This window comes from Sinocyclocheilus grahami, unplaced genomic scaffold (assembly GCF_001515645.1).
Source record: "Sinocyclocheilus grahami isolate Dianchi unplaced genomic scaffold, SAMN03320097.WGS_v1.1 scaffold707.1, whole genome shotgun sequence".
Taxonomy (NCBI): domain Eukaryota; kingdom Metazoa; phylum Chordata; class Actinopteri; order Cypriniformes; family Cyprinidae; genus Sinocyclocheilus; species Sinocyclocheilus grahami.
Genome location: NW_015505886.1, coordinates 132,118 through 158,479, shown reverse-complemented (window position 1 = coordinate 158,479; position 26,362 = coordinate 132,118). Strand labels below are relative to the sequence as shown.

The 26,362-nt window shown below is 31.2% G+C and overlaps 1 protein-coding gene across 1 annotated transcript; it reads right to left on the bottom strand.

The window, feature by feature from the left end:
* Positions 1–1,421: 1,421 nt before the first annotated feature.
* LOC107559978 (secretion-regulating guanine nucleotide exchange factor) lies at positions 1,422–24,727 on the bottom strand (the record flags this gene model as incomplete). The annotated part of the gene is made up of 10 exons (XM_016244007.1): positions 1,422–1,610; positions 11,656–11,692; positions 20,871–21,022; positions 21,111–21,269; positions 21,352–21,414; positions 21,603–21,716; positions 22,678–22,738; positions 22,827–22,921; positions 24,244–24,399; positions 24,568–24,727. Coding segments are annotated over 10 exons (1,182 nt in total), but the record flags the coding sequence as incomplete, so codon positions are not given.
* Between the last annotated feature and the right edge of the window lie 1,635 nt (positions 24,728–26,362).

Here is a 26,362-nt window from a genome sequence, read left to right as displayed (position 1 = left end):
CACATTGCAGTGCATAGTATGGATAGTTATCTAAAACCAGGTGGTGTTTTCATTGATGGTTTGAGTTGACATATTGTTAAGGCAATTTTGTGTCTTTTTCTGAAGAGAGATTTTAAAAAAGCAATGAAAATAAAATAATGACAATAAAAAGCACTAAAACAGATTTTGTGTGTTTTGTGGGTTTTTAAGCTTTAAGGCAGTGCAGACACAAAAAAAGTAATAGATGCATAAACAAACATACATGAATAATTCTAAAACATTTCATAAAACACATTTTAACACATTACTACATTTTATTAAAAAACACCTGTCAATCTCAGCGAGTGAAGAACAAATTTATTCTAGTTAAGTATTAGGTATGTTACGTTTCTGACAGACATCATGTTGAAGCTACTTAGGCTGCCATGTTCTCCTTCTCTGAGAGTGAAGATGTAGTGAAAAATCCGGTAGCAGGCTTCTCATAAATAAATGGTATTGCGCATGTTATTTTTGACAGACAAAATATTACATTCATCTGTCGCAAATTTGTTGACTTTTGAAAATCAAGATCTTTTTTTGAGTGGTTTTGATGCACAATTTTGTTTTTATTGTCTCTTACAACAAAATATTTTATTCGAACCCATGAAAATACAGATCCCGTTGTCAATAATATTGAAAAATCACTTTTTAAACCTCCCCCCGCCCAGTCTTTAGAAAATTATCACTCTCGGATCAAATGACTGCCCTATCACAGGGCATTCTGGGAGATTGAGTGCTTTCAGACAGGTCATTTCAAGGCAGTAAATCCGTTTCAGTTAATGGCTCCACAGTGAAGGTTATTTAAGGGTATGCTCTGTCACTGTGAGGTAAAAGGTCAGAGGAAATAATCGTTGACCATCCATCACAGCAAAGGAAGCGTGAATGGCCATTTCAGCAGTGAATTGTTAAACCCATCCAGAGTGAGCGTCTGATTGAATTTGTCTGTTCTCATTGAATTCCAGTCTTTTTGAATTGTTGCAAAGACACTAGTACAGTATGTACAAGCCCAAATTCATCACTGAATGAACTGGGAGAAAAAAAGGTTTATAACAACATGAGTGAGAATTTTTATTTCTACTATTCCTTACTGACCAATATATCAACTAAATGTTAACATTTACTATATTAACATTTAGAACATGCCTGTAAAATAAATCTCATTTAAGTTATGAAAATTAGCATGAAGCTGCAAATAGACCTAGTGTTCTTGTTTCTAAAAACGTTTATTTTGGACGCTTCCTGATGTCATAAGCATAATGTGTGCATCCGTGGGTAGTATTTGCATCTCTACGACTTTGATCTAAAATCTGTCCTTTAAAGGCTTAAATGTGTCTTTCAGAATAATTAAAACCGTAACGTAAGCAAACAGTCTTTGTCACAGTCTGAGAGCCAAACGCTCAAGCCTGTTCAGCTTGCTGAATCCTCGTTGCTCTTCAAATTGCATAGTGCCAATGAATGTCCTGATCCACAGCCAATCAGAAGAGTCGTGGCGTCTCTGAAACGGGGGATTGGCCGCGGTTGTGTGACGTCACAGAGGGAACCATCTCCACACATTCCGTGTTCATTCCAGCCCCAGGAGGCAATCTGACCCCCTATAGAGAAACAGTGAAATATGTTCCATGACAAATGTTACCACCAAAAGACAAGACGTTTAGAGGTTTTATTTTTACAAATAAACAAAAATTATTAAATGATAAAATTATACATTTTAGAGAAATGTTGGTCCCACTTTATATTAAGTGGCCTTAACTACTATGTCCTTACATCAATAAATAAGTACAATGTACTTATTGTGTTCATATTGTATTGCAAAACACTTTTGCTGTTATTGAGGTGGGATATGGGTAAGGTTAGGGACAGGTTTGGTGGTTTGGGTAGCTTTAAGGGTGGGTTAAGGTGTAAGGGATTGGTCAACAGTGTAACTATTTATTAATTAATTACAGATGCAATTACATGCAGGTATTTTTAAAATATAAGTACAATGTAAAAACATGTATGTACACAATAAGTGCATTGTACCAAATGATTAATTCAAATGTAAGTACATAGTTGTTAAGACCACTTAATATAAAGTGGGTCCGAAATGTTTTTATAAAAATAAAGATACTAGATAATTTAGACAACAGGAAGGCAGGCAGACAGACAGACAGACAGACAGACAGATAGATAAGACAGATAATTTAATGTAATATATTTACATTCATTTCTTATCATTAAATACATTAAATTACATTTTTACAAAGTAAAAAAAAAACATTAAACGTATTAATTATTTTAAAATATTAATTATAGACAAAATACATTTAGAGGTCTTATTTTTACAAATTAACAAATTATTAAATGATAAAATTATACATTTTATAAAAATGTTTTTATAAAAATAAAGACTTAATTTAGACAACAGACAGATAGATAGACTTTATTTCAGAATTTATTTACCAAGTAATTTATTTAAATTTAAAATAATTTAGACGTTTTCTTAAAAATTAACAAAATAATATATTTACACAAAAAGACCCCTTTATAGATAGATTTATTATTTAAAGTAATTTACTTAAATTAATTTTTATCATTAAATACATTCAATTTAATTTTTTACAAAAGTAAAATTTTACAAAGTAAATATTAATTATTAAATTAAATAGAGATAAAAAGTAGATATTGATTTATTAATAATTATAATTTATTCATTATAAAATTATTTAGAATTTTTTTTTTTTACAAATAAACAAAATTATTCAAAATAAAAATATATTTATATAAATAAGACCTTTATAATTTAGATGAAAGTTTATTTTAAAATGTATTAATTCATTTTATTTATTATTATCATTATAAAACGGAAAAACATTGTTTTATAATATATATAAAATGTAAAATTATGCATACTAAAATGTTTTAAATTTTTTTTATTTTAAATGTTTTGAAAATAAAGTCAGACAAACAGACTCTTTAGGGATTATTTGCTCAACTGATGGAGAATGGCGTTGCAACTCCAAAGTCATGTGGCTGCTTGTACACACATCACACTGGTGAATCAGTCTGACAGAGACGTCTTGGACTCCACGTGCCACGGCAACATGGTTACATAACAGGTCCCATCGCCACGGCAACCAGGAGCTAGCATGCTTTCTCAAGGGTAACTGGTTTTGTCGCCTACATTCCCCTATTCACTTTAACACATGCGTCCTTACCCAATCCATTGTTTTCTTGTCTGTAAGTTATCTACGATTATGCAAAATCATTAATTACATACAAACAAATGTTTACCGAAAAGAAAAGTAGGACTATTGCGCACAAAAATGACATTGTTAACATAAAAAGGACAAAAACGTCTTGTTTAGTGAATCATTGTCCTTGTGGATAACATGATATTCACAAAACAAGAGCTCTAGTGTTCAGTTGATGATGCACAGCAAAACTGTTCCCATGGCAACACACTTACAGACCATAGAAACATATAGAACGGCATACTAATCTAGACAAGAGAATATGAAAAAAAGACTTCGCTGAAGCTTTAAAGAGATGGGTGAACATGGTCACCACTCTTTAATCTCATTTAAAGACGGAAGTGTCATGCGTGCTTCGAGAACGCTGTGTGATTCCCGAGGCACGCTGGGATGTTATTCCTTTGCTCTGTTGTGCCATAAGACGTCATGATTTTGTCCCATCACACAAAGGAACAAAAGATTCCCCAAGAAACCAATACTTATTTAATAATCACAAATATTTATTTTCAAGGTAATTTGGCTCTTTTCAACTTGGTTGTCATACTAGCTAATGAATTAAACTGCTTCCACATTAGTTTGAACAATTTAGAAAGAAAGAAACCATGAAAAAATTCACTAAATTTCATGTCTAAATATTGTTGTCAGTTGCATTACTGATTTGGAGAGTCATAGTGTTGATTTGGAGAGTCATGGAGTCATGGAAATAGAAATGTGGATCATATTTCACCTCAAATGCAAAAAAAAATTTGGGAATTCTAATTTCATTCTGACTAATATAATACAGAAATTACACAATGGACACAATAATTTTTTTAATTAGCAAAAATTAAACAACAAATACTGCTTCATTTAAATAAAATTTACTATATATATATATATATATGTTATATATATGTTATAAACTTTTACTATTGCTATAAATATATTCTATTACTAGTACTATATAAATTATATATGTGTAATTGTACTTGCTATATGGTTAGGGTTAAGGATTGGTTTACAGTTAGTTGCATGCATAATTCACGTATATTGCATCATTTATGTAATGCATAATTTATTGTTATTACTATAGAAAGTACATGTAACATTCGTAACAAGGAAGCAAAAATAAAGTTTGTGTGTGTGCAACACCCCTAATTAACACGATAACGATATGTCATTATTTGATTGATTATCGTCAATACAGATAATCCGATAAAACGTATAGGGGTATCGCGATATCCTGGTATTGACGATAATCAAAAAAATAATGAAATATCGTTATCGTGATAATTAGGGGTGTCGCAATACACCAGTATTGGGGATATTTACAACTGAATAGTACACATATGATAATATGACATAATAATCCAGCACCAGCACCATTATGGAGCGTTAAACTCTCATGTGCGATTCGTTTCATTCATACTCGACACCGGAGGGTGCTCTCGTGCAGAAACTTGACAAGCAAGACTCATAGGAATGATAAAACAAATGACTTTCCAGGAAAGCCCTTATATGGACAAAGGCATCCAGCTCAAAGACTTTTAGAATACTCTTAAACAGTAATAATAATAAGCCTTAAAGGGACTTTGATCCCGCTGTTGCTGTAGCTGAGTAAAATGCAGACAGAAATCATTTGTATGATGAAACATGATGAGAATCAGCACACGATTACGACTGATAGGATTATTTATTTATTATTATTTATATATTATTACTATATTTCTATAGACATCACAACATATCATTATTGTATTTTTGAGGCCATGATAACTGCGTAGTGAAAAATCTGATATGACAGCCCTAATGTTATTATATATATACATATTTATATATATACTGTATATACAGTATATATGCATTATTATTATTTCATTAAGTATTATATATATATATATATAAAATATGAAATAATAATAATGCAAAAAAAGTGTTAGTGGTCATAAAAATAAGGCATTGTTTTCTTTATGCAAAATATAATTTCTCATTTTTTACTTTTGATTGTAGGATGAAATATGACAGGATAACAGGAAAAGATAGCAAGAAGACAGTTTTAAAGTTCACAAACAAACTACATGAACTGCAATTAGTCAAGGATATAACTATTTTTTTCTCCGTCCAAGTTGCTGGGGAATTAAAAGATTGAAAGAAACAGAAATAGCTTCTACATCAATAACTTCATATTCTTTTGCAGCGATGGCTCATTTCCCTCTGATGCCCTTACACAAAGACTAATTCCCAGCACCCTTCTATGATAGCAGTAAAGATCCCAGCACGGAGCTTGCGGCTTAATTACTCCAGCAACAGATACTCATCTGTCCTAAAGCTGAACACGCGGCGCTAAAACTGTCCTATTACTGAAATCCAGACGTTCAACTCTCAACAGTACAGAAAGCAGAGCTGTTCTCAGCATTAATTCTGGCCATCAGGCTTAGTGAAATCTCAAAATGCTAGCTTACTTAGTTTAATCCTGTCTTTTTCTCTCCCAGGCTCAATGTCAGAGCGGTCACATCCCATAATAGCTACTTTAAAAGCTACTTTACACCTAAAGATACTGTAGAATTATTGCCATGGCAACAGTACATGGGATGAAACCTCGGTACACGAGAGGATCTGCTGGGTGTCAGGAAACATGGAAACAAAATGCCTAGGTCATATTTCATCCCCAAATTAAAAGGAAAATAAAAACCATTTAAGTTATTTTCATGACAATTAAGCACTTAAGCAATAAATGCAATAAAACAATACTATTTTGTGAAATATGGATGCTTCATTGATTTATATATAAAAAAAAAAAAAAATATATATATACATACACTGTATATTACAAATGGATAATAATACACACATTATATTTCTTTCATTTAATTAATTTTAGTTAATTTTAAATTTTAATTACTTCAATTTACTGTGGTAATGAGAGTCGATTAAAAATGGAAACAAATAAAAATAATTAATTTCATGCTAAATAAATTATTTTTCACTATAAAAACTATAAAACTCATCATTAAGGATGACGACAAACAGAAGAAAAATAAAACAGTAAAACATTCATTCAAAGTAAAGAATATTTGCGGGACAATATGTTTGATTGTCATGAAAATAATGGCTTCATTGTATGCTAAATAAATATACATACATTTTTGGTGAACTATATGAGATTGACCTGATGATGCTCACAGAAAACCCCTGGTCTTTTTTTTTTTTGATTGACATTTGGATTTCTGATGGTAGTGGCAGTGATTGACTCCCAGTATTCATTTCAAAGAGTGCGTGACAAAGGCCTTGACAGCTTTCTTTCCAATGACTGTTATGGGAAATTAGATACGTGAAGACCACAGGTGTTGCCATGGAGACTAGATACCAAAAACATTCATAACATGATCACAGAGTGATCTGTGAAAAAAAATCATGCATGCTTGAGTGATTTATAAAATAAAATAAACAAAAAAAAAGATATTATGTAACACACACACACCCACACACACACACACACACACACACGCACACATACATACACACACACACATATATACCCTGATTTTTAAAACATTTATTTGAAAATAGCATTTAAAAATTTATATATAAATACAGAGCTGGGTAGTAATCTGGATTACATAATCAGATTCCAAAAATTAAGTACTTGTTATTAGATTAAATTGCATTTTAAAATACTCATAATTAGACTACACTGGATTTACAAAAAACATTTCATGTTTAAGAAGTGTTTCAACATTCATGTTTCAACTACTGATGAACACTAAAAATGTTTCCATGCATGGAAGCTGTCTGTCTTTCAAACACATCAACACTTTTGTCATCTGATCCTCTTTCACCTAATATATTTTTATTTGAAGTAAGTACCCCTGAGATAAAAAATATATATATATTTTTAATTATGAAGCATCACATTTGTATGCTCATGGTTCTCTGACATTGGTTATAGTCACATGACATGCAGGTAAACAAATAAAAAATTTTTTATTCATTTTAAAATTATTTGTTTTAATTAAACATTGTTATGATTTAATTAATTATTAATTTTCATTTAACTCACAAACCCCCTGCAATGCCTTCACAAACCCAGTTTGGGAAACCTTGACGTAATATAATGTTTAATGCACTTCATGTTGTTGATAACAACAAATGCATATTTTCTTACTCTTTGTATTTTATATCAATATGCTGCAAGATTACCCTATTTAAATCAATGTGAAAAACGAGAGAGATCAAAAGTAATCTAAAAGTTGTCTGATTATATTACCTACAATGTGTAATTAATGTAATGCATTGTTACTAACTACAATAATATGTACATACAATTATACTATATATATATATATATATATATATATATATATATATATTAGGGCTGTCAGTCGATCAAAATTTTTAATCCAATTAATTACATGATGTTTTGATTAATCTAATTAATCGCAAAATAAATTTGACTGTGAAAATACCCACAAAAGATTATTTAAAGATATTTTTGTTAAATGAGAAAGTATCAAGTAGGCATTACAAATTGTAGCTTTAGAAATATTTTATTTGATTTAATAAAAAAATGTATTACACATAAACATTTAGGCTACAACGGACTAACATAAACTATAGAACATAAAAGGCCAGCAGGTGGCGGTAAATGTAATTAATTTGATTCGTTCAAACGACTGATTCATTCGGGAATAAACTAACCCTGCGTTCCATTCGGAAGGGCTCATCCCTATGCCCTAATCCCTTCAAAGTTGTTTACCCTCCGGAGTGAGAGCTTCGAAGGGTTGAAGGGTCTAGAGCACCAAACAATTGTTTCTTGAAGTGCCCTTCTGCGTCATCATCACGTGCCCACACGGAGGCGCCGTCATCATGCAAAGAATCTTATTTATTTATTTTTGGTGAATTATCCCTTTAATGTTTTTTATTTATTTATTTTTTAATAAATGAAATGATACTCTAAAGAAGAAACTAAATCTGCCAGCAGGTGGCGGTAAATGTCTTTATGAGTCGATTCGTTCAAACAGGCAGATTCATTCAGGAATGAAGTTAACGGCTCTCTCTATGAATGGTAAATGGGCCATTGATTCACACGATTTGTTCAAAACGCGGATTCATTCAGAAACTAAACACTGCTGTGTTGCTCGAAGATTCGAAGATGCTCTGCTATGGCTTTAAAGGTAATATATTCTTTGCGAAATTGAGCAAAAACACATAATATTGTGTTTAAAATATAACAACAACTTCTTATTTATTGAACTGTTGTATAAAATCACATTTAAACGCGTGATATCCGGGACAAAATCAGCACTCGTGTCATAGCCTACTGCACTACTGCTCGTGTAATATCATATGATATAAATACGAGACAAAAATACATACAGGGGCATTTTTGCACCAATATCTTGAATTTTAGGGCATAACTGCATTTATGGAATTGTTGCCCTGCATCATATTTGTCATAAAACAAACACCCAGGCTCATTGTACTCACCCACAACAGCCAGGTTGTGTTCAGATCCACATGCAATCTGCAAAAAAAAGAAATTTGTGAGAAAACACCTATTATGTGCTCTGCTCACATTCCAAACACAATAATCCCTGACAGACCTCAGTTTGACCCTCTCACACACACACACACTCTCTCCATGCCTGTAACAGGAGACGGGATGCCTGAATCGAACATTCCCTGCAGGGAAGCGGGTACGAGGACTGAGGCGTACAGCGGTTTGGGGGTGGGAAGAGGTGATTTACACATCCAGCCAAGTTTCCTGCACTCAAAAATAGCACAAACACACAAGTGGCCCCGATGCCGGAGTCATATGTCCGTTACCATGACGACCCGTGAGGATGTGAGTGGGTGACCGGGCGTTTCTGGTTGGTTTATTAATGTTTGGTGATCAGAGCTCGTTATGTGGAGGAAATGGGCTGCTAGTGGACAAAAACACATCGCTAATGCTCTCTGCCGGAGCTGGGAGGATGCCGTCCACACAGACATGCTCGAATTAGTGGAAATTATACCAGTGCATTATGGGAAAAGGCAGCCTGAAACTTCTCTTGTTTCATTACACAATATTTATAAACCAAAAACTAAAGATGCTTTTCTGTCTTTGAGTTTACTCTGGAAGCGACTAGTCACGTGACACAGAGGTTTGAAGTCAAAGCTGGATGCAATCTCATAATGTTTATATACTATCGTTCAATCAGCTGTAATTAGGATACCGTAAAAATAGTGAAAAAAGTTAAAATTATTACATAAATATGTATAATTATTTATTAATTTTAAACAATTTAGGGAATATTTTATTTATTAATTTAAAATAATCCATGAAGATTTAATATATTTATGCATTTATTATTTTACAGACCTTTTTTTATTTTATTTCATTATTACTTTATGTAGACATACAATTAGAAACAAAAGATAAGTATATATATTTTAATTTAGCATAAATTATGAAATACTATTATTTATTCATTTAGCATATTTAGAATAATTTACAAAACATGTCAGAAATTGAGCATTATAATTTCAATATTGTTTTAAATGGACATACATACATTTAGAAACAAAAGATAATTAACTTTATTAATTTAGAATAAACTATTAAATACTTTTATTTATTTATTAATTTGGAATAATATATAGAATACTTCAGTTTATTTAGAATGATTCATTAAATTTTTTATGCATGTAATGTATTCATTTTTAATGTAAAATAATTTACAGATCATATCTTAAATTGAGCACAACATGAAATTTGAAAGTATCACATAGAATTTCATCTTTGCCATAACTATAACAATTTCATAATTTAAACTTTTTATCTCATAATTATGACTTACTATGTCACAATTTTGGCTTTTAATCTTACAATTTAGATTTTTTTTAAACAGCATAATTTTGATTTAGCATCCTGTAATTTTTAACCAGAATTTTTACTTTTTATTTCATAATTTTGTCATAATTTCAACTTATTGATCTTATGATTTCATAATATATGAAAATAAATGACATGATGCTAACGTACAGTAAAAAGCGCATGGAATCTCATCGCACTGAACTCATCTGGGGTCTCACAGCAACATACAGTCTCACAGCAACACACATGCAGTCATAGTACACGTTAAAGAAATAATTCACCCAAAAATTATAATTCTGTCATCATTTGCTCACCTTCTTGTCATTCTAAACCCATTTGATTTTCCATGAAAAACAAAAGGAGATGCATGCATGAGATGCTTTCAAGCTCCATAAAGGTATTTTTAAATATATATTTAAATTAGGGCTGTCAGTCGATTAAAATTTTTAATCTAATTAATTACATGATGTTACGATTCATTAATCTAATTAATCGCAATTATATATTATATCAAAAAATAAATTTGACTGTGAAAATACCCACAAAAGATTATTTAAAGATATTTTTGTTAAATGAGAAAGTATCAAGTAGGCATTACAAATTGTAGCTTTAGAAATATTTTATTTGATTTAATAAAAAAATGTATTACACATAAACATTTAGGCTACAACGGACTAACATAAACTATAGAACATAAAAGGCCAGCAGGTGGCGGTAAATGTAATTAATTTGATTCGTTCAAACGACTGATTCATTCGGGAATAAACTAACCCTGCGTTCCATTCGGAAGGGCTCATCCCTATGCCCTAATCCCTTCAAAGTTGTTTACCCTCCGGAGTGAGAGCTTCGAAGGGTTGAAGGGTCTAGAGCACCAAACAATTGTTTCTTGAAGTGCCCTTCTGCGTCATCATCACGTGCCCACACGGAGGCGCCGTCATCATGCAAAGAATCTACGCAAAGGATCATGGGAGCCCGAAGTGTCCATCAGTTGTACCCTTCGAAATCCTTCATTCCGAAGGGCCCTTTGAAGTGGCCAGTTTTGAGCACTTCAGTTTGGAACGACCCTTCAATATGGTGGCCATGATTGTTTTCACTCCGAAGTGCCCTTCGGAGTGCGATATATATCCCGTTTGGAACGCACTGTAAATGGGCCTTTGAATCATTGATTCACACGATTTGTTCAAAACGCGGATTCATTCAGAAACTAAACACTGCTGTGTTGCTCGAAGATGCACAACAATTCTGCTATGGCTTTAAAGGTAATATATTCTTTGCGAAATTGAGCAAAAACACATAATATTGTGTTTAAAATATAACAACAACTTCTTATTTATTGAACTGTTGTATAAAATCACATTTAAACGCGTGATATCCGGGACAAAATCAGCACTCGTGTCATAGCCTACTGCACTACTGCTCGTGTAATATCATATGATATAAATACGAGACAAAAATACATACAGGGGCATTTTTGCACCAATATCTTGAATTTTAGGGCATAACTGCATTTATGGAATTGTTGCCCTGCATCATATTTGTCATAAAACAAACACCCAGGCTCATTGTACTCACCCACAACAGCCAGGTTGTGTTCAGATCCACATGCAATCTGCAAAAAAAAGAAATTTGTGAGAAAACACCTATTATGTGCTCTGCTCACATTCCAAACACAATAATCCCTGACAGACCTCAGTTTGACCCTCTCACACACACACACACTCTCTCCATGCCTGTAACAGGAGACGGGATGCCTGAATCGAACATTCCCTGCAGGGAAGCGGGTACGAGGACTGAGGCGTACAGCGGTTTGGGGGTGGGAAGAGGTGATTTACACATCCAGCCAAGTTTCCTGCACTCAAAAATAGCACAAACACACAAGTGGCCCCGATGCCGGAGTCATATGTCCGTTACCATGACGACCCGTGAGGATGTGAGTGGGTGACCGGGCGTTTCTGGTTGGTTTATTAATGTTTGGTGATCAGAGCTCGTTATGTGGAGGAAATGGGCTGCTAGTGGACAAAAACACATCGCTAATGCTCTCTGCCGGAGCTGGGAGGATGCCGTCCACACAGACATGCTCGAATTAGTGGAAATTATACCAGTGCATTATGGGAAAAGGCAGCCTGAAACTTCTCTTGTTTCATTACACAATATTTATAAACCAAAAACTAAAGATGCTTTTCTGTCTTTGAGTTTACTCTGGAAGCGACTAGTCACGTGACACAGAGGTTTGAAGTCAAAGCTGGATGCAATCTCATAATGTTTATATACTATCGTTCAATCAGCTGTAATTAGGATACCGTAAAAATAGTGAAAAAAGTTAAAATTATTACATAAATATGTATAATTATTTATTAATTTTAAACAATTTAGGGAATATTTTATTTATTAATTTAAAATAATCCATGAAGATTTAATATATTTATGCATTTATTATTTTACAGACCTTTTTTTATTTTATTTCATTATTACTTTATGTAGACATACAATTAGAAACAAAAGATAAGTATATATATTTTAATTTAGCATAAATTATGAAATACTATTATTTATTCATTTAGCATATTTAGAATAATTTACAAAACATGTCAGAAATTGAGCATTATAATTTCAATATTGTTTTAAATGGACATACATACATTTAGAAACAAAAGATAATTAACTTTATTAATTTAGAATAAACTATTAAATACTTTTATTTATTTATTAATTTGGAATAATATATAGAATACTTCAGTTTATTTAGAATGATTCATTAAATTTTTTATGCATGTAATGTATTCATTTTTAATGTAAAATAATTTACAGATCATATCTTAAATTGAGCACAACATGAAATTTGAAAGTATCACATAGAATTTCATCTTTGCCATAACTATAACAATTTCATAATTTAAACTTTTTATCTCATAATTATGACTTACTATGTCACAATTTTGGCTTTTAATCTTACAATTTAGATTTTTTTTAAACAGCATAATTTTGATTTAGCATCCTGTAATTTTTAACCAGAATTTTTACTTTTTATTTCATAATTTTGTCATAATTTCAACTTATTGATCTTATGATTTCATAATATATGAAAATACTTTTCTGTATTTATTTTGAATATTCAGAATATTTTTTTCCATTCATTTATTTATTAGATTTCTTAAATTAAAACGAATAATTTTAATATAGCTTTAAACAGATATACAAGTACATACAGTTAGAAACAAAAGATATGTGTGAGTAGATGATGAGCTGGTAGGCCAGAGACAGAAATATTACAAGCTGGTGATGTAACGGTCATTTAAATACATAATGAATAATATTCAATGCAATCAAACAGAAAAGTTGACCATTATGGGAACGATGTAGTATTGATCCATGGTACACAGTCATAGTAAAAGTACAAAGCAAGGTTTTTTGCAGATACAGTAAAAACAAAAGCTGGAGCCTCCTGTCAGACGTCAATGAATGATCTGTCCTGATGCAGTCTGTTTCTCTCGCCATCACCAACAAAACAACCCCAACTCCTCCTCACATCCCCCCATCCGTCCCCAGCTGACCCCACGCCACACAAACACAACACACAGCCAGTCAAAACAGCACAGCGACTGTCCAAACGTTAAGGACTGCTGTCAGATCAGTGACAAGGGACGCTGAATGTGTAGACTAAATACTAGTCTTGCTTAGCTAGGCTTTTGACTATTAGCAAGTCTAGTCCACTTATTCTGACCAAGAACCACTGTTCTTGAACCAGAGATCATCTAAGTGACATGTGAAGCGACCAACCAAAAGCACAATCCCTCCCCAAAATTCTTATTATTGTAATGCAAACCATTAAAAAAATGCAAATAATAAAATTGTATATATACCGGTATATATATATATATACACACACACACACAAACACATAGCAAACACCAAATATATAAACGTTTTATATTTAATTTTATATTTTGTAATTTGAATAATCTATAATCATATAAATTATAAATGTATTTTAAAATGAAAAAAAAGATTCAATTACAAAAATTAACATGCAATACATTTTTGATTAAAATAAATAACACATTTTTTATAAAAAAAAATACAATTAAAAAACAAATTAAAATATAAAAATACATTTATATATTTTATATATAAATTAAAATAAAAAACAAAGTTAAAAATAAAATAATTAATACAAATAATTAATTATATATATATATATATAGGCCAAAAATTTATAAATTCTACCATTAAATAAACAAAGCATAAATAAAAATACATCATATAATAGGTATATATATATATATATATATATTAAAATATAAAAAAAGTAATAATATATATTTTATTGTGTATATATATATATAGATATCTGATAAAAATAGAACACAGGCAAAGCATAAATAATACAGTAATTAATAGAATATATAGATTATATATGGATTTTACACAGACACACACACATATACAGTACATACATACATATATATACTTACTGTTAAATTTAATGTATATAATTATGGATTATTCATATTATTAATATGATATATTAAAATATCAGGTTTCATAATTATTCATAAATATAATGTATTTTTGATACCTATAATTATTGTGTATATATATATAGATATCTGATAAAAATAGAACACAGGCAAAGCATAAATAATACAGTAATTAATAGAATATATAGATTATATATGGATTTTACACAGACACACACACATATACAGTACATACATACATATATATACTTACTGTTAAATTTAATGTATATAATTATGGATTATTCATATTATTAATATGATATATTAAAATATCAGGTTTCATAATTATTCATAAATATAATGTATTTTTGATACCTATAAAGAATATATTAAATCAAGTAAATACATTTGATGTTTGCAAAATGTAAATACGTATGTGTGCATTTTTTATTATAGATAATGTTTATATAATTATATATAACATACAAACAATATACAAACAAAATAAAAATACATAGCAGATATACTCACTGAATATAAACCTAACAGACCACTCAGATCATTAGGATCGAGTCAGATAGAAATACCAAGGGTTCACACAAAACAAGGGGAGTCCGCTTTTAGTTGGAATCAGCTTCCAGAAGAGATAATAATAATAATAATAATTCATTACATTTATATAGCGCTTTTCTAGGCACTCAAAGCGCTTTACATAGAAGGGGGGAATCTCCTCAACCACCACCAGTGTGCAGCATCCACCTGGATGATGCGACGGCAGCCATAGTGCGCCAGAACGCCCATCACACACCAGCTTACTGGTGGAGAGGAGACAGAGTGATGAAGCCAATCAGCAGATATGAGGATGATTAGGAGGCCATGATGATCAGAGGCCAATGGGCAAATTTGGCCAGGATGCCGAGGTCACACCTCTACTCTTTTCGAAAGACATCCTGGGATTTTTAATGACCACAGAGAGTCAGAACCTTGGTTTAACGTCTCATCCGAAGGACGGTGCTTGTTGACAGTATAGTGTCCCCATCACTATACTGGGGCGCTAGGACCCACACAGACTGCAGAGTGAGCACCCCCTGCTGGCCTCACTAACACCTCTTCCAGCAGCAACCTAGTTTTCCCAGGAGGTCTCCCATCCCGGTACTGACCAGGCTCAACCCTGCTTAGCTTCAGTGGGTAACCAGTCAGATGATCCAGAGATCAGATGAGCTAATACACTAGTCACATTTAAATCTAGACTCAAAACTCATCTGTTTAGCTGTGCATTTTATTAAATGAGCACTGTGCGATGTCCGAACTGAGAGCACTATATTTTATGTATAATCATTTTCTATTCTTAACAGTTTTAAATTCATTATAAACCTCTTAAATCAATTTTTAAATCATTTTCAAAGTTTTACATGTATTATTATTTTCTTTTCTTTTATGTAAAGCACTTTGAATTACCATTGTGTATGAAATGTGCTATATAAATAAACTTGCCTTGCCTAATGTTCATCTATTTGATCTAGATATAAAAATAAACCCCTGACAAATATAGAACCCTCACATCCTAGTCAGTGTCGACAGCTGTTTACTGAGATGCAGTTGTTTCCATCTGCCTCTGATAATGAAGTGCAGGATGAATGTCCCCACACTGTGATGAAGCCTCAGGTACAGCACTGCACTGTGGGAGCTCAGACACAGACAGCTAGGCTCCAGCGCTCTGGGTGGAAGTGTGAAACAGGCTGTCGGTCGGCTGCACCTCATGTGTGAATAAACTCATTTGAAGAAATCATACCACCCATTACTGGGAGTTCAGCTCTGGATCCTGGAAGGAACACAGTCATTTTCAGCCCACAGTATTGCGTTTCATCTACTGATAGGAAATCTCACAGTGTGGAGCCTGTGAAGACGCCAGCTTCCCCATGATTGGCTAATATGCTTTTGGGGGAGGGAACTGGGTTTTAACAATGGATTTGGAGTCTAACAACAGTTTAGACACAATATAGATTGTCAGGGGTGTTAAATAAACTTACTAGTGCAATTTATGGGTTTAAAAAGCTTAGTGAGACTGAGATTGATGCTTTCAAGATTAGAAAAGGACACAAAAACAGTGTAAAACGATAAATGTTGCCCATATGACTCATGCACTATATTCCACTAAAATGTAAAGCATTATTGATTAAAAGTCATAATATCTAACCTAGCTCTCCTTCAAGAGTTCAAACGAGTTCATTAGTGAAGCAGCAATTTCCAATATGTCATTAAATCACTCTATTAATTCTGATATCATCTAAATATTAACAATCTGGTTCACAACAATTGGTCTAATTGTTTTGCTCACAAAGCAAACTGATCAAATTCTCAAGTTTAACTCAATTCAGAAGCAGCACTTAACAATTGTCAGCAAATAATGACTTACATTTTTTTTAAGTCTTTAAGTTTTTTACATTTTTGTTATATTTTTTCATTTTTAATTTCAGTTTTATTTTTAGTAATTTTGTAACAATTATGTGCTTTTGCCATTTCAAATGTATTTAAATTGTGTTTCAAAAATATGTCTAGTCAAAATTATGAAATAGTCATAATCATGAGATCGAAATTATGAGATAAAGTCAAAAGTATGACAAACGTTAACATTTCCACATTAAATTTGATCTTTGTCATAATAACATAATTATTATATCATATCTCATAGTTTGAACTTTTTATCTCATATTTATGACTTACTATATGACTTGCCATTTTGGCTTTTTATCTTAAAATGTAGACTTTTAAATAACACTTTTGATTTTTTTACTGTCATAATTACAACATTTTAATCTCATAAATTAGAATTTTATCTCATAATTTTGACTTTTTATGTCATTGCTATTTACCACTTGCCATTTTGGCTTTTATCTTAAAATTGTGACTTTTAAACAACAATTTAGATTTTATGTCAAAATTACAACATTTTAAACTCATATTTTCACATTTTTAATCACATAATTTAGAATTTTATCTCATAATTCTGACTTTTTATGTCATTACTATGACTTATTAATCTCATAATTATGATTTACCAAAGCATGATTTTTTTCTTACGTGGCGGAAATGGGCTTTCATATTTATGTGATAATTAATAGTATTTAATAAATATTTTAATATTATTTAATAATATTTATATTTTATATTAATAAACATATTTATTTATATTTTTATTTCAATTTTAGTATTCAGTTAGTCATTTTAATTAGTTGCCAAGGCAACATTTCACATTTTTCAATTAGTTTTACATTAATTTGAAATAATTTGATTTGATTTTATTTATTATTACAGTTTATTTATTTTTTTAAGCTTTAGTTAACAATAACAACACTGCATTTCTCACACAAAGCTATCGCATGACTCCTCAAAATCTCCTTTTGTGTTCCACAGAAGAATGAAAGTCACATGGGTTTGGAACGACATGAGGGTGAATCAAAGATAAAATAACTATGCCTTTAAGCCTCAGGCAAAGTCTTTCCGTCAACCACAATTCAGTTCTAAAACTTTATATTCTGTTTGTCACCGAAGGCTAAACGTGTCCCCGGACACTGCTACACTTTCTCCCTCCCTTTTGATTGTGTTATAGAGGATACCGTCCTCGTTTCCTCTCATCAACATTCGCCGTGCGGACGGGTCGTCAGTGGTAGGACATTGTAGCATAAGCAACTTTTGAGGATTACATATGACATGAGGTCAATCGATCAGGCGGGGAATGGCGAAAGCACAAAACAAAGTCACACAAGGAGATCTGACAAACAGAAATATGTCTCGCAAGCCCTGACAATGTCCGGACAACCTTTCCCTCTCTGCACCAACTTGAACTTAAAAAAAATGCAAAAAGACATAAATGCCAAATGTCTCTTTTCTCTCGCTCACAATATCTGAAGGCTGTTCTTTAATTTTAAGGTTCAGTGACGCACCAAACACGTAAAACCTAAGATTGAGTATAAAATGCTGTGTCGTTGAGTCATTCTCTTCAATTCGTATGCCCACAGATGCTGCATTCTTTAAGGTAAGAGATGACCTTCGATTTAAATCAGCGCTGTGTCTCTGGGCAGGATGAGAAATGCATTGTGGGAATGTACAGAGTGTGTTCACCCCCTGCTGGAAGACAATACATACCGCATTCTCTCGCCTTTAAGCAAAGAACACTATGCCAGTGAGTTCTTATGTCATCTTAACATTTAGCAATAAAAACATTTATGGATAGTTGTGTTCTAAATTCTGATTGGATAAGCTGCATTCAAAGCCATTGTAATGATGGATGTGTACCAAGGTTATTTTGAATTTTTAAATTAGTTTTATTTTTAATATCGTTTTCAAATCTGCTATACAATTCAGTTGAGTTTTTATTAGTTTCATTAATATTGTTGTTAGTTTAGTTTTTATTTTGTGAACGCATGTTTATTTCGTTTTTATATAGTTTAGTTTCAGTTTTAATTCAAGTTTAGCAGAATTAACAGATCACTTCCAGAGCGCAGGCCAAAGAAAGACTTTAAGAAAGGCAATAAGTTATTGCCTATAAATAAATTTATGTCAAATGGGTCTGGTCTGGTACAGAATTAAATTAGTGCTGCTGCTGGATAATGGGTCGAGTGTTCTGTTAAGTACTGCTGGTGCACGTTTACCAAACAGGACCTGTGCAGGACTCTGCTTTACGTCTCTCCATCAGATAACCTCACGTGCGCAATGCGCCATTTACAGGTATTTCCCTCAACCACCGGTGCCACACAGCACGTGTGTATGACGTGATTTAGCCTATGCACACTTGTCCGAAAGCCTGGCAGAGTGATCACAAGATGCTATGCTAAAGTTTTGTATTGTTTTCAGAAAGGATGCGCGTTCTCGTCTTTTTTTCTGTTAATTATTAGGTTGCGCTGCCTATTTTTCTTCAAAGCACCAACTTAGAATGCCTAATGTTGGTTTGATTGCTTGTGTTACATGAGAAAATAAATAATCTTGCTTACCTGATGTAATAGATTTAATGCTGGTGCGGTTCGGGTCGTGACTTGCGGTCTTTATGTCAAATGGGTCTGGTCTGGTACAGAATTAAATTAGGATAATGGGTCGAGTGTTCTGTTAAGTACTGCTGGTGCACGTTTACCAAACAGGACCTGTGCAGGACTCTGCTTTATGTCTCTCTGTCAGATAACCTCACGTGCGCGATGCGCCATTTACAGGTATTTCCCTCAACCACCGGTGCCACACAGCTCATTTATTTTTCCGCCAAGGGGTGAGAACGTAATGATCACTAAAACGATTATTTATTTTTGATAATTATTATTTTATTTCAGTTAGTTTTTCAATAACTGCTGTTAGTTTCGTTTCGTTTTAGTTTTTGAATTATTTTGTCATTTTTATTTTATTTCAGTTTACGAAATAGTTTTTTCATCAATAGTTTTCATCTTCGTTTTAGTTTTCGTTTACGAAAATAACCTTGATGTGTACATGTGATCACACATTTGCTGAATTGTACATATATGTATGCCATAAGCATAAAAATACAGTTGACGGAGAGTCATTTATGTATGGAAGCCCTTTTCTATCACAAAAGAAAAAGTATGTCATAATTCTGACTTTTTATATCTGACTTAGTATGTCATAATTTTGACTACATATGTATAATAAATACAACTTTTTATCTCACAATTATAGTGTCTTAATTTTGTCTTTTATCTCATAATTATGACCTAGTGTCATAATTTTAATTTCTCATAATTTAGATTTTTTTAATCTCAAAATTTTGATTTTTTTAATCTCGTAATTATGACTGTCAAAATGTTGATTTTTAATCTCATAATTTCAATTTTTTTTTTTATATTTGTTATTTTTACCTCATAATCTCTAAATTTAGATTTTTAATCTCATATTTTAAACTTTTATATTATAATTATAATTTTTATTTCATAATTTAAATTTTTTTATATCATAATTATGACTGTCAATTTTGACGATTTTATCCCTTAATTTTGACTTTTTAATCTAATAATTTCGATTTTTTACATATTTTTTATCTCATAATTTCAACTTCTATCACATAATTATGATTTAGTATGTAATTTTGTATTTTTAAACTCATAATTTTGATTTTTTGATTTCATAATTTTACATTTTTATCTCATTATTTCGACTGTCATAATTTTGACTTTGTCTCTATTCATTTTAATCTCATATTTTAACATTTCCAAAGCATGATTTTTTAATGGCAGAAATGGGCTTCCATATTTACGTGATAATTATTTTTATTTATTAAATATTAGTGTCTTCTATCTTTCTACATTTGTTTGTATACATAACACATACCTGTGTTGCTCCAAATAAAGCTTTAACCTCAATGGGGCGGCTTATACTTTGGCCAGAGCTTGTTGAAACGTCATACTCTTTTTCTGTACTCTGATTGGTCTGTCCTAGCTGTCCGTAATTTGCTCTGCCCCATGTAAAGACCCGCCCACTCTCTGTGAATAGATCATATATTGTTAACCGTATCGCCAGAAAAAAAGCTTTAAGAAAGATTTGTGTGAGAAAGTGTGTAGTATGACTCACCAGTTTTTGCGACAAGATGAGTCCAGCCGCTGTGAACGTCAGTCACTCTCTCGTCCTGCAACAGAGATCGATCCAGAGCCACAGGAAGTGGCAAGAAGAGGCTCTCGCTGACCAGCTGACCATGTTTATTGCTTCCCCAGAGGAACACGTCACCTTTGACTGTAGAAATATGGGATTTTGTCTCTATCCCTACCAATCAGAGGTAGAGGACAAAATCAGAGTCATTTGAAAGTTGTCTCACCTGTCAAACAAATGCAGTGGGTGGAGCCTGCAACTACCTTCTGTGGGGTCACGTGATCAAACCCTGCAGATGAGAAAGTCAGCACAAGTGCTAGAAATCATTATAAATTAAAACATATAATTGAACAGACATTAATGAGGTACACTAATAAAAAGTACTTATTTTTTTATAAGATGTCATGATGTATCCCAATGTGAGGCTGATTCAGCTTTAAGCACAACTCTGTGTGTGTGTGTGTGTGTGAATGTTACCCGGGACAAGGCAAGGCTCCTTAGAGGATAGATGCGCAGGAACAGGATGGGGACTTAACATTCTCTTAGCGTGACTCGACAGGCCAGTTCCCCATTGATAAACACAACCTGATGCTTTAGACACGCACATGTACACACACATATATACAAAAAAACACATAATTATGATGAAATATTCAACTATACTATTACAATACACTTATTATATAATTATAATATTGTAATTTGGTTTTCTTTACAATTGTATATTTAATATTTAAAACAAATTACAATATTAAAACTTATTTAATATGTTGAAGTTTTTTTAAATATTTAAAACAAATATACATGTTTAAGGATAATGACATTTAAATTATAATAATTATGATCTTTAAATTTCAAAATAATATCAAATATAAAATTATTTTAATATACTTGATATAAAACCTAGATTTATTTTTAATATTTAAAACAAATATAAACACATTAAGACAAATAATTAAACATGATATAAACATTTTTATATCTGACATATTTATTCATATGCAATTGTAATATTAAAATAAAAGGAATATTAATATATATATATATATATATATTAATATATAATAAGAATATTGAATACACAATGGAATATTTTTTATGTTTGATATGTTTTCAATATTTGAACAAATAATAATATTAAAATATATTTAATATATCATTATAATAATTAATAAAAATAATTAAGGAGGATATTATAATAGAATAATATAGAAATATAAAATTATAAAATTATACTGTTAAATAGTTATTTCTTATATGCGATTAAAAAATCTATATTATCAATATTCAAAACAAATATACATACATACATATATAAAGACAGATAGATAGATAGATAGATAGATAGATAGATAGATAGATAGATAATTAAATATTGTGATATTGAAATTATAATTATTTTAATCATTCAATTATTAAGATAAAAGTTCTTACATGTGATATAAAAATCTATATTTACTTTCAATATTTCATAAAGATAATAATAATTTGAAAAATATAATGTTAATTATAAAATGTAACCTAAAACACGTTATATATTTGTATGTAACACCTGTACTTGCTAATGCGTGTCTGAGCCCTGCAGCCACACTAGTTACCGGCTCATTCAGGGTCTGCAAGCAGAACAAAACATGATATTATTACAAACCTCACACTTACACACTTATCATGCAAGAGTCTCATTATATACTCAGCTTTCACCTTCACGTGTAAAGGTTCTGCTGAGTGTGTTATTCCTGGCGAGACGCCCAGCTGTCCAAATGCATTGGAGCCGCACACCAAGACCTGACCGTCACCTGAAAGACACAGATCAGATATCAGTTACTCAATTAAACCAGAGGAAGTCTCCATACGCAGATCTAAGAGCACTTGATCTAATCAAACTCTAAACAAAACCACTCAAAAATAACGGATGTCTGCAACACCCAAGTCCTTTTAGTTTTCTACCCAGGCTCTCAATAATGAAGCCCGTTTCCGCCACTGAATAAAAAAATAAAAAAAGATAATTGCGACTTTTTTTCTCTCGCAATTGCGAATTTACAAAAGCGTTTAGACTGAAAAAAAATCTTCTCGCAATTGCGAATTTACATTTTGCAAATCGGACTTTTTTTTTTCTCGCACTTGCGAATTTACATTTCGCAAATCGGACTTTTTTTTTCTTCTCGCACTTGCGAATTTACATTTCGCAAATCAGACTTTTTTTTTTTCTCGCACTTGCGAATTTACATTTCGCAAATCTGACTTTTTTTTTTTTCTCGCAATTGCGAATTTACATTTCGCAAATCGGACTTTTTTTTTTCTCGCAATTGCGAATTTACATTTCGCAAATCAGACTTTTTTTTTTATCGCAATTGCGAATTTACATTTCGCAAATCGGACTTTTTTTTCTTCTCGCAATTGTGAGATACAAACTCGCAATTGCGATTTATAAAGTCCAGTTCTGAGGAGAAAAAAAGACTGATAAGTTGTCAGAATTGCAAGTTTATGATTCACAATTCTGACTAGGCCTACTTAAGTCGCAATTGCGAGTTTATATCATACAATTCTGACTTCATTTCTCAAAATTGCGAGTTTATATCTCAATTCTGAGGGAAAAAAAGTCAGAATTGCGAGATGCAAAGTCGAAATTGAGAGTTATAGTCAGAAATGCGAGATATAAAGTCAGATTTGCGGGATATAAACTCGCAATTCCGAGAAACAAAGTCAGAATTTCAAGATATAAACTCACAATTCTGACTTTTATCTCTCACAATTGCGAGTTTAATTGTGAGTTAATTGCGAGTTATAAAGTCCAGTTCTGAGGAGAAAAAAAGATTCTGTCATAATTGCGAGTTTATAATTCACAATTCTGACTTCATTTCTCAAAATTGCGAGTTTAGCCTATATCTCACAATTCTGACATAATTTCTCACAATTAAGAGTTGATATCTCACAATTCTGAGAGAGAAAAAAGTCAGAATTGCGAGACGTAAAGTCGAAATTGCGAGAAAAAAGTCAGAATTGTGAGATAAAAATCTCAATTGCCTTTTCTTATTTTCTATTCAGTGGCGGAAACGGGTTTCCATACAATAATCTGCCACACAGAGTCCAGAATATGAATTTGATGACCGTCACTCACCAGTCAGAATAACGGAGAAGTCCCAACCACAGGACACCTGCTGAACTCTTGAGCACCCAGGCAAAGGGCAGGGCTGAAAGGTTATGACCTCTGACGTGTGACTGAGCCCTAGTTGACCTTTGAGGTTCTGTCCACACATCAGCAGCTCACCTGATTCTGGGTGGAGGAATGTTTTTGTAATACTTCAACTTGACCGCTAGAGAGCGACATTGTCTCACAAATAAAAGGTCAGCAATTCCAGAAACAGTTTCAGGATTATTTCACAAATCCTTTCAGAGTGTTCACATTCATATCTATTATTTCCAGTGTTATAGGCGCTCTAACCCGTGATGACAGCGGAATGTCCGCCTCCTCCGGTCATACAGCGGGTGTGCTCCGCCTGCAGGCCGCCGTCTGCACGCCGCGGCTCGGCTTGATCTTCCCTGTGTCCCTGTCCGAGCTGCCCGTAACTGTTGGCTCCCTGTGAGGCGAAATCACCATTTATGGTTTAGCAAGCTTTGTTTTATGTAATCAGATTGCTCATATTCATTTATATTTTGACAAATGTGAATTTCGCGTATTCTCGTGGTTTGAAAGATAGTAGTCACTGCAAGTGTGTAAGTTTTGCACAATGAAAAGTAAAAAGAAGATTATATATATATATTAAAAAAATATATATATATTGTATTTTTAATATATAGAGATATACAAAAATGTGTATATAATGACAGATATATGAAATATAAATGTTAAATATAAAAAAAAATATTTTATATACATAAACATAAATTACAAAAATTAATTATATATGAAGCACCAAACAGGAAATAATTATATAAAATCTGAATATATAAATGTAAATTGTGAATATATAGAAGTAAATCTGAATATATTTATAAATCAGAATATATAAACATAAATCAGAATATATAGCTATAATTCTGAACATATAGAAGTAAATCAGAATATATATTTAAAAATCTGAATATATAAATGTAAATTGTGAATATATAGAAGTAAATCTGAATATATTTATAAATCAGAATATATAAACATAAATCAGAATATATAGCTATAATTCTGAACATATAGAAGTAAATCAGAATATATATTTAAAAATCTGAATATATAAATGTAAATTGTGAATATATAGAAGTAAATCTGAATATATTTATAAATCAGAATATATAAACATAAATCAGAATATATAGCTATAATTCTGAACATATAGAAGTAAATCAGAATATATATTTAAAAATCTGAATATATAAATGTAAATTGTGAATATATAGAAGTAAATCTGAATATATTTATAAATCAGAATATATAAACATAATCAGAATATATAGTTATAATTCTGAATATATAAATGTAAATCAGAATATATATTTAAAAATCTGAATATATAAATGTAAATCTGAATATTTAGTTATAAGTCTAAATTTATATAGATACAAATTGTGATATAAAAGTGTAAATCACGAATATATAGAAGTAAATCTGAATATATAGTTTTAAGTACTTATAATTCTGAATATATACATGAAAGTTGCAATATAGCCTATAGATAAAAAACTGAATAAAAAAATGCAAAATATTGTGAATTTGTTTTATGTATAAAATGTGTATATAATGTGTAATAATATACAAATGTATATATTTAAAAATCTGAATATATAAATGTAAATTGTGAATATATAGAAGTAAATCTGAATATATTTATAAATCAGAATATATAAACATAATCAGAATATATAGTTATAATTCTGAATATATAAATGTAAATCAGAATATATATTTAAAAATCTGAATATATAAATGTAAATCTGAATATTTAGTTATAAGTTTAAATTTATATAGATACAAATTGTGATATAAAAGTGTAAATCACGAATATATAGAAGTAAATCTGAATATATAGTTTTAAGTACTTATAATTCTGAATATATACATGAAAGTTGCAATATAGCCTATAGATAAAAAACTGAATAAATAAATGCAAAATATTGTGAATTTGTTTTATGTATAAAATGTGTATATAATGTGTAATAATATACAAATGTGTATATTATTTTTAATAATATATAATATATATATATATATGTGTGTGTGTGGGTGTGTGTGTGTGTATATATATATA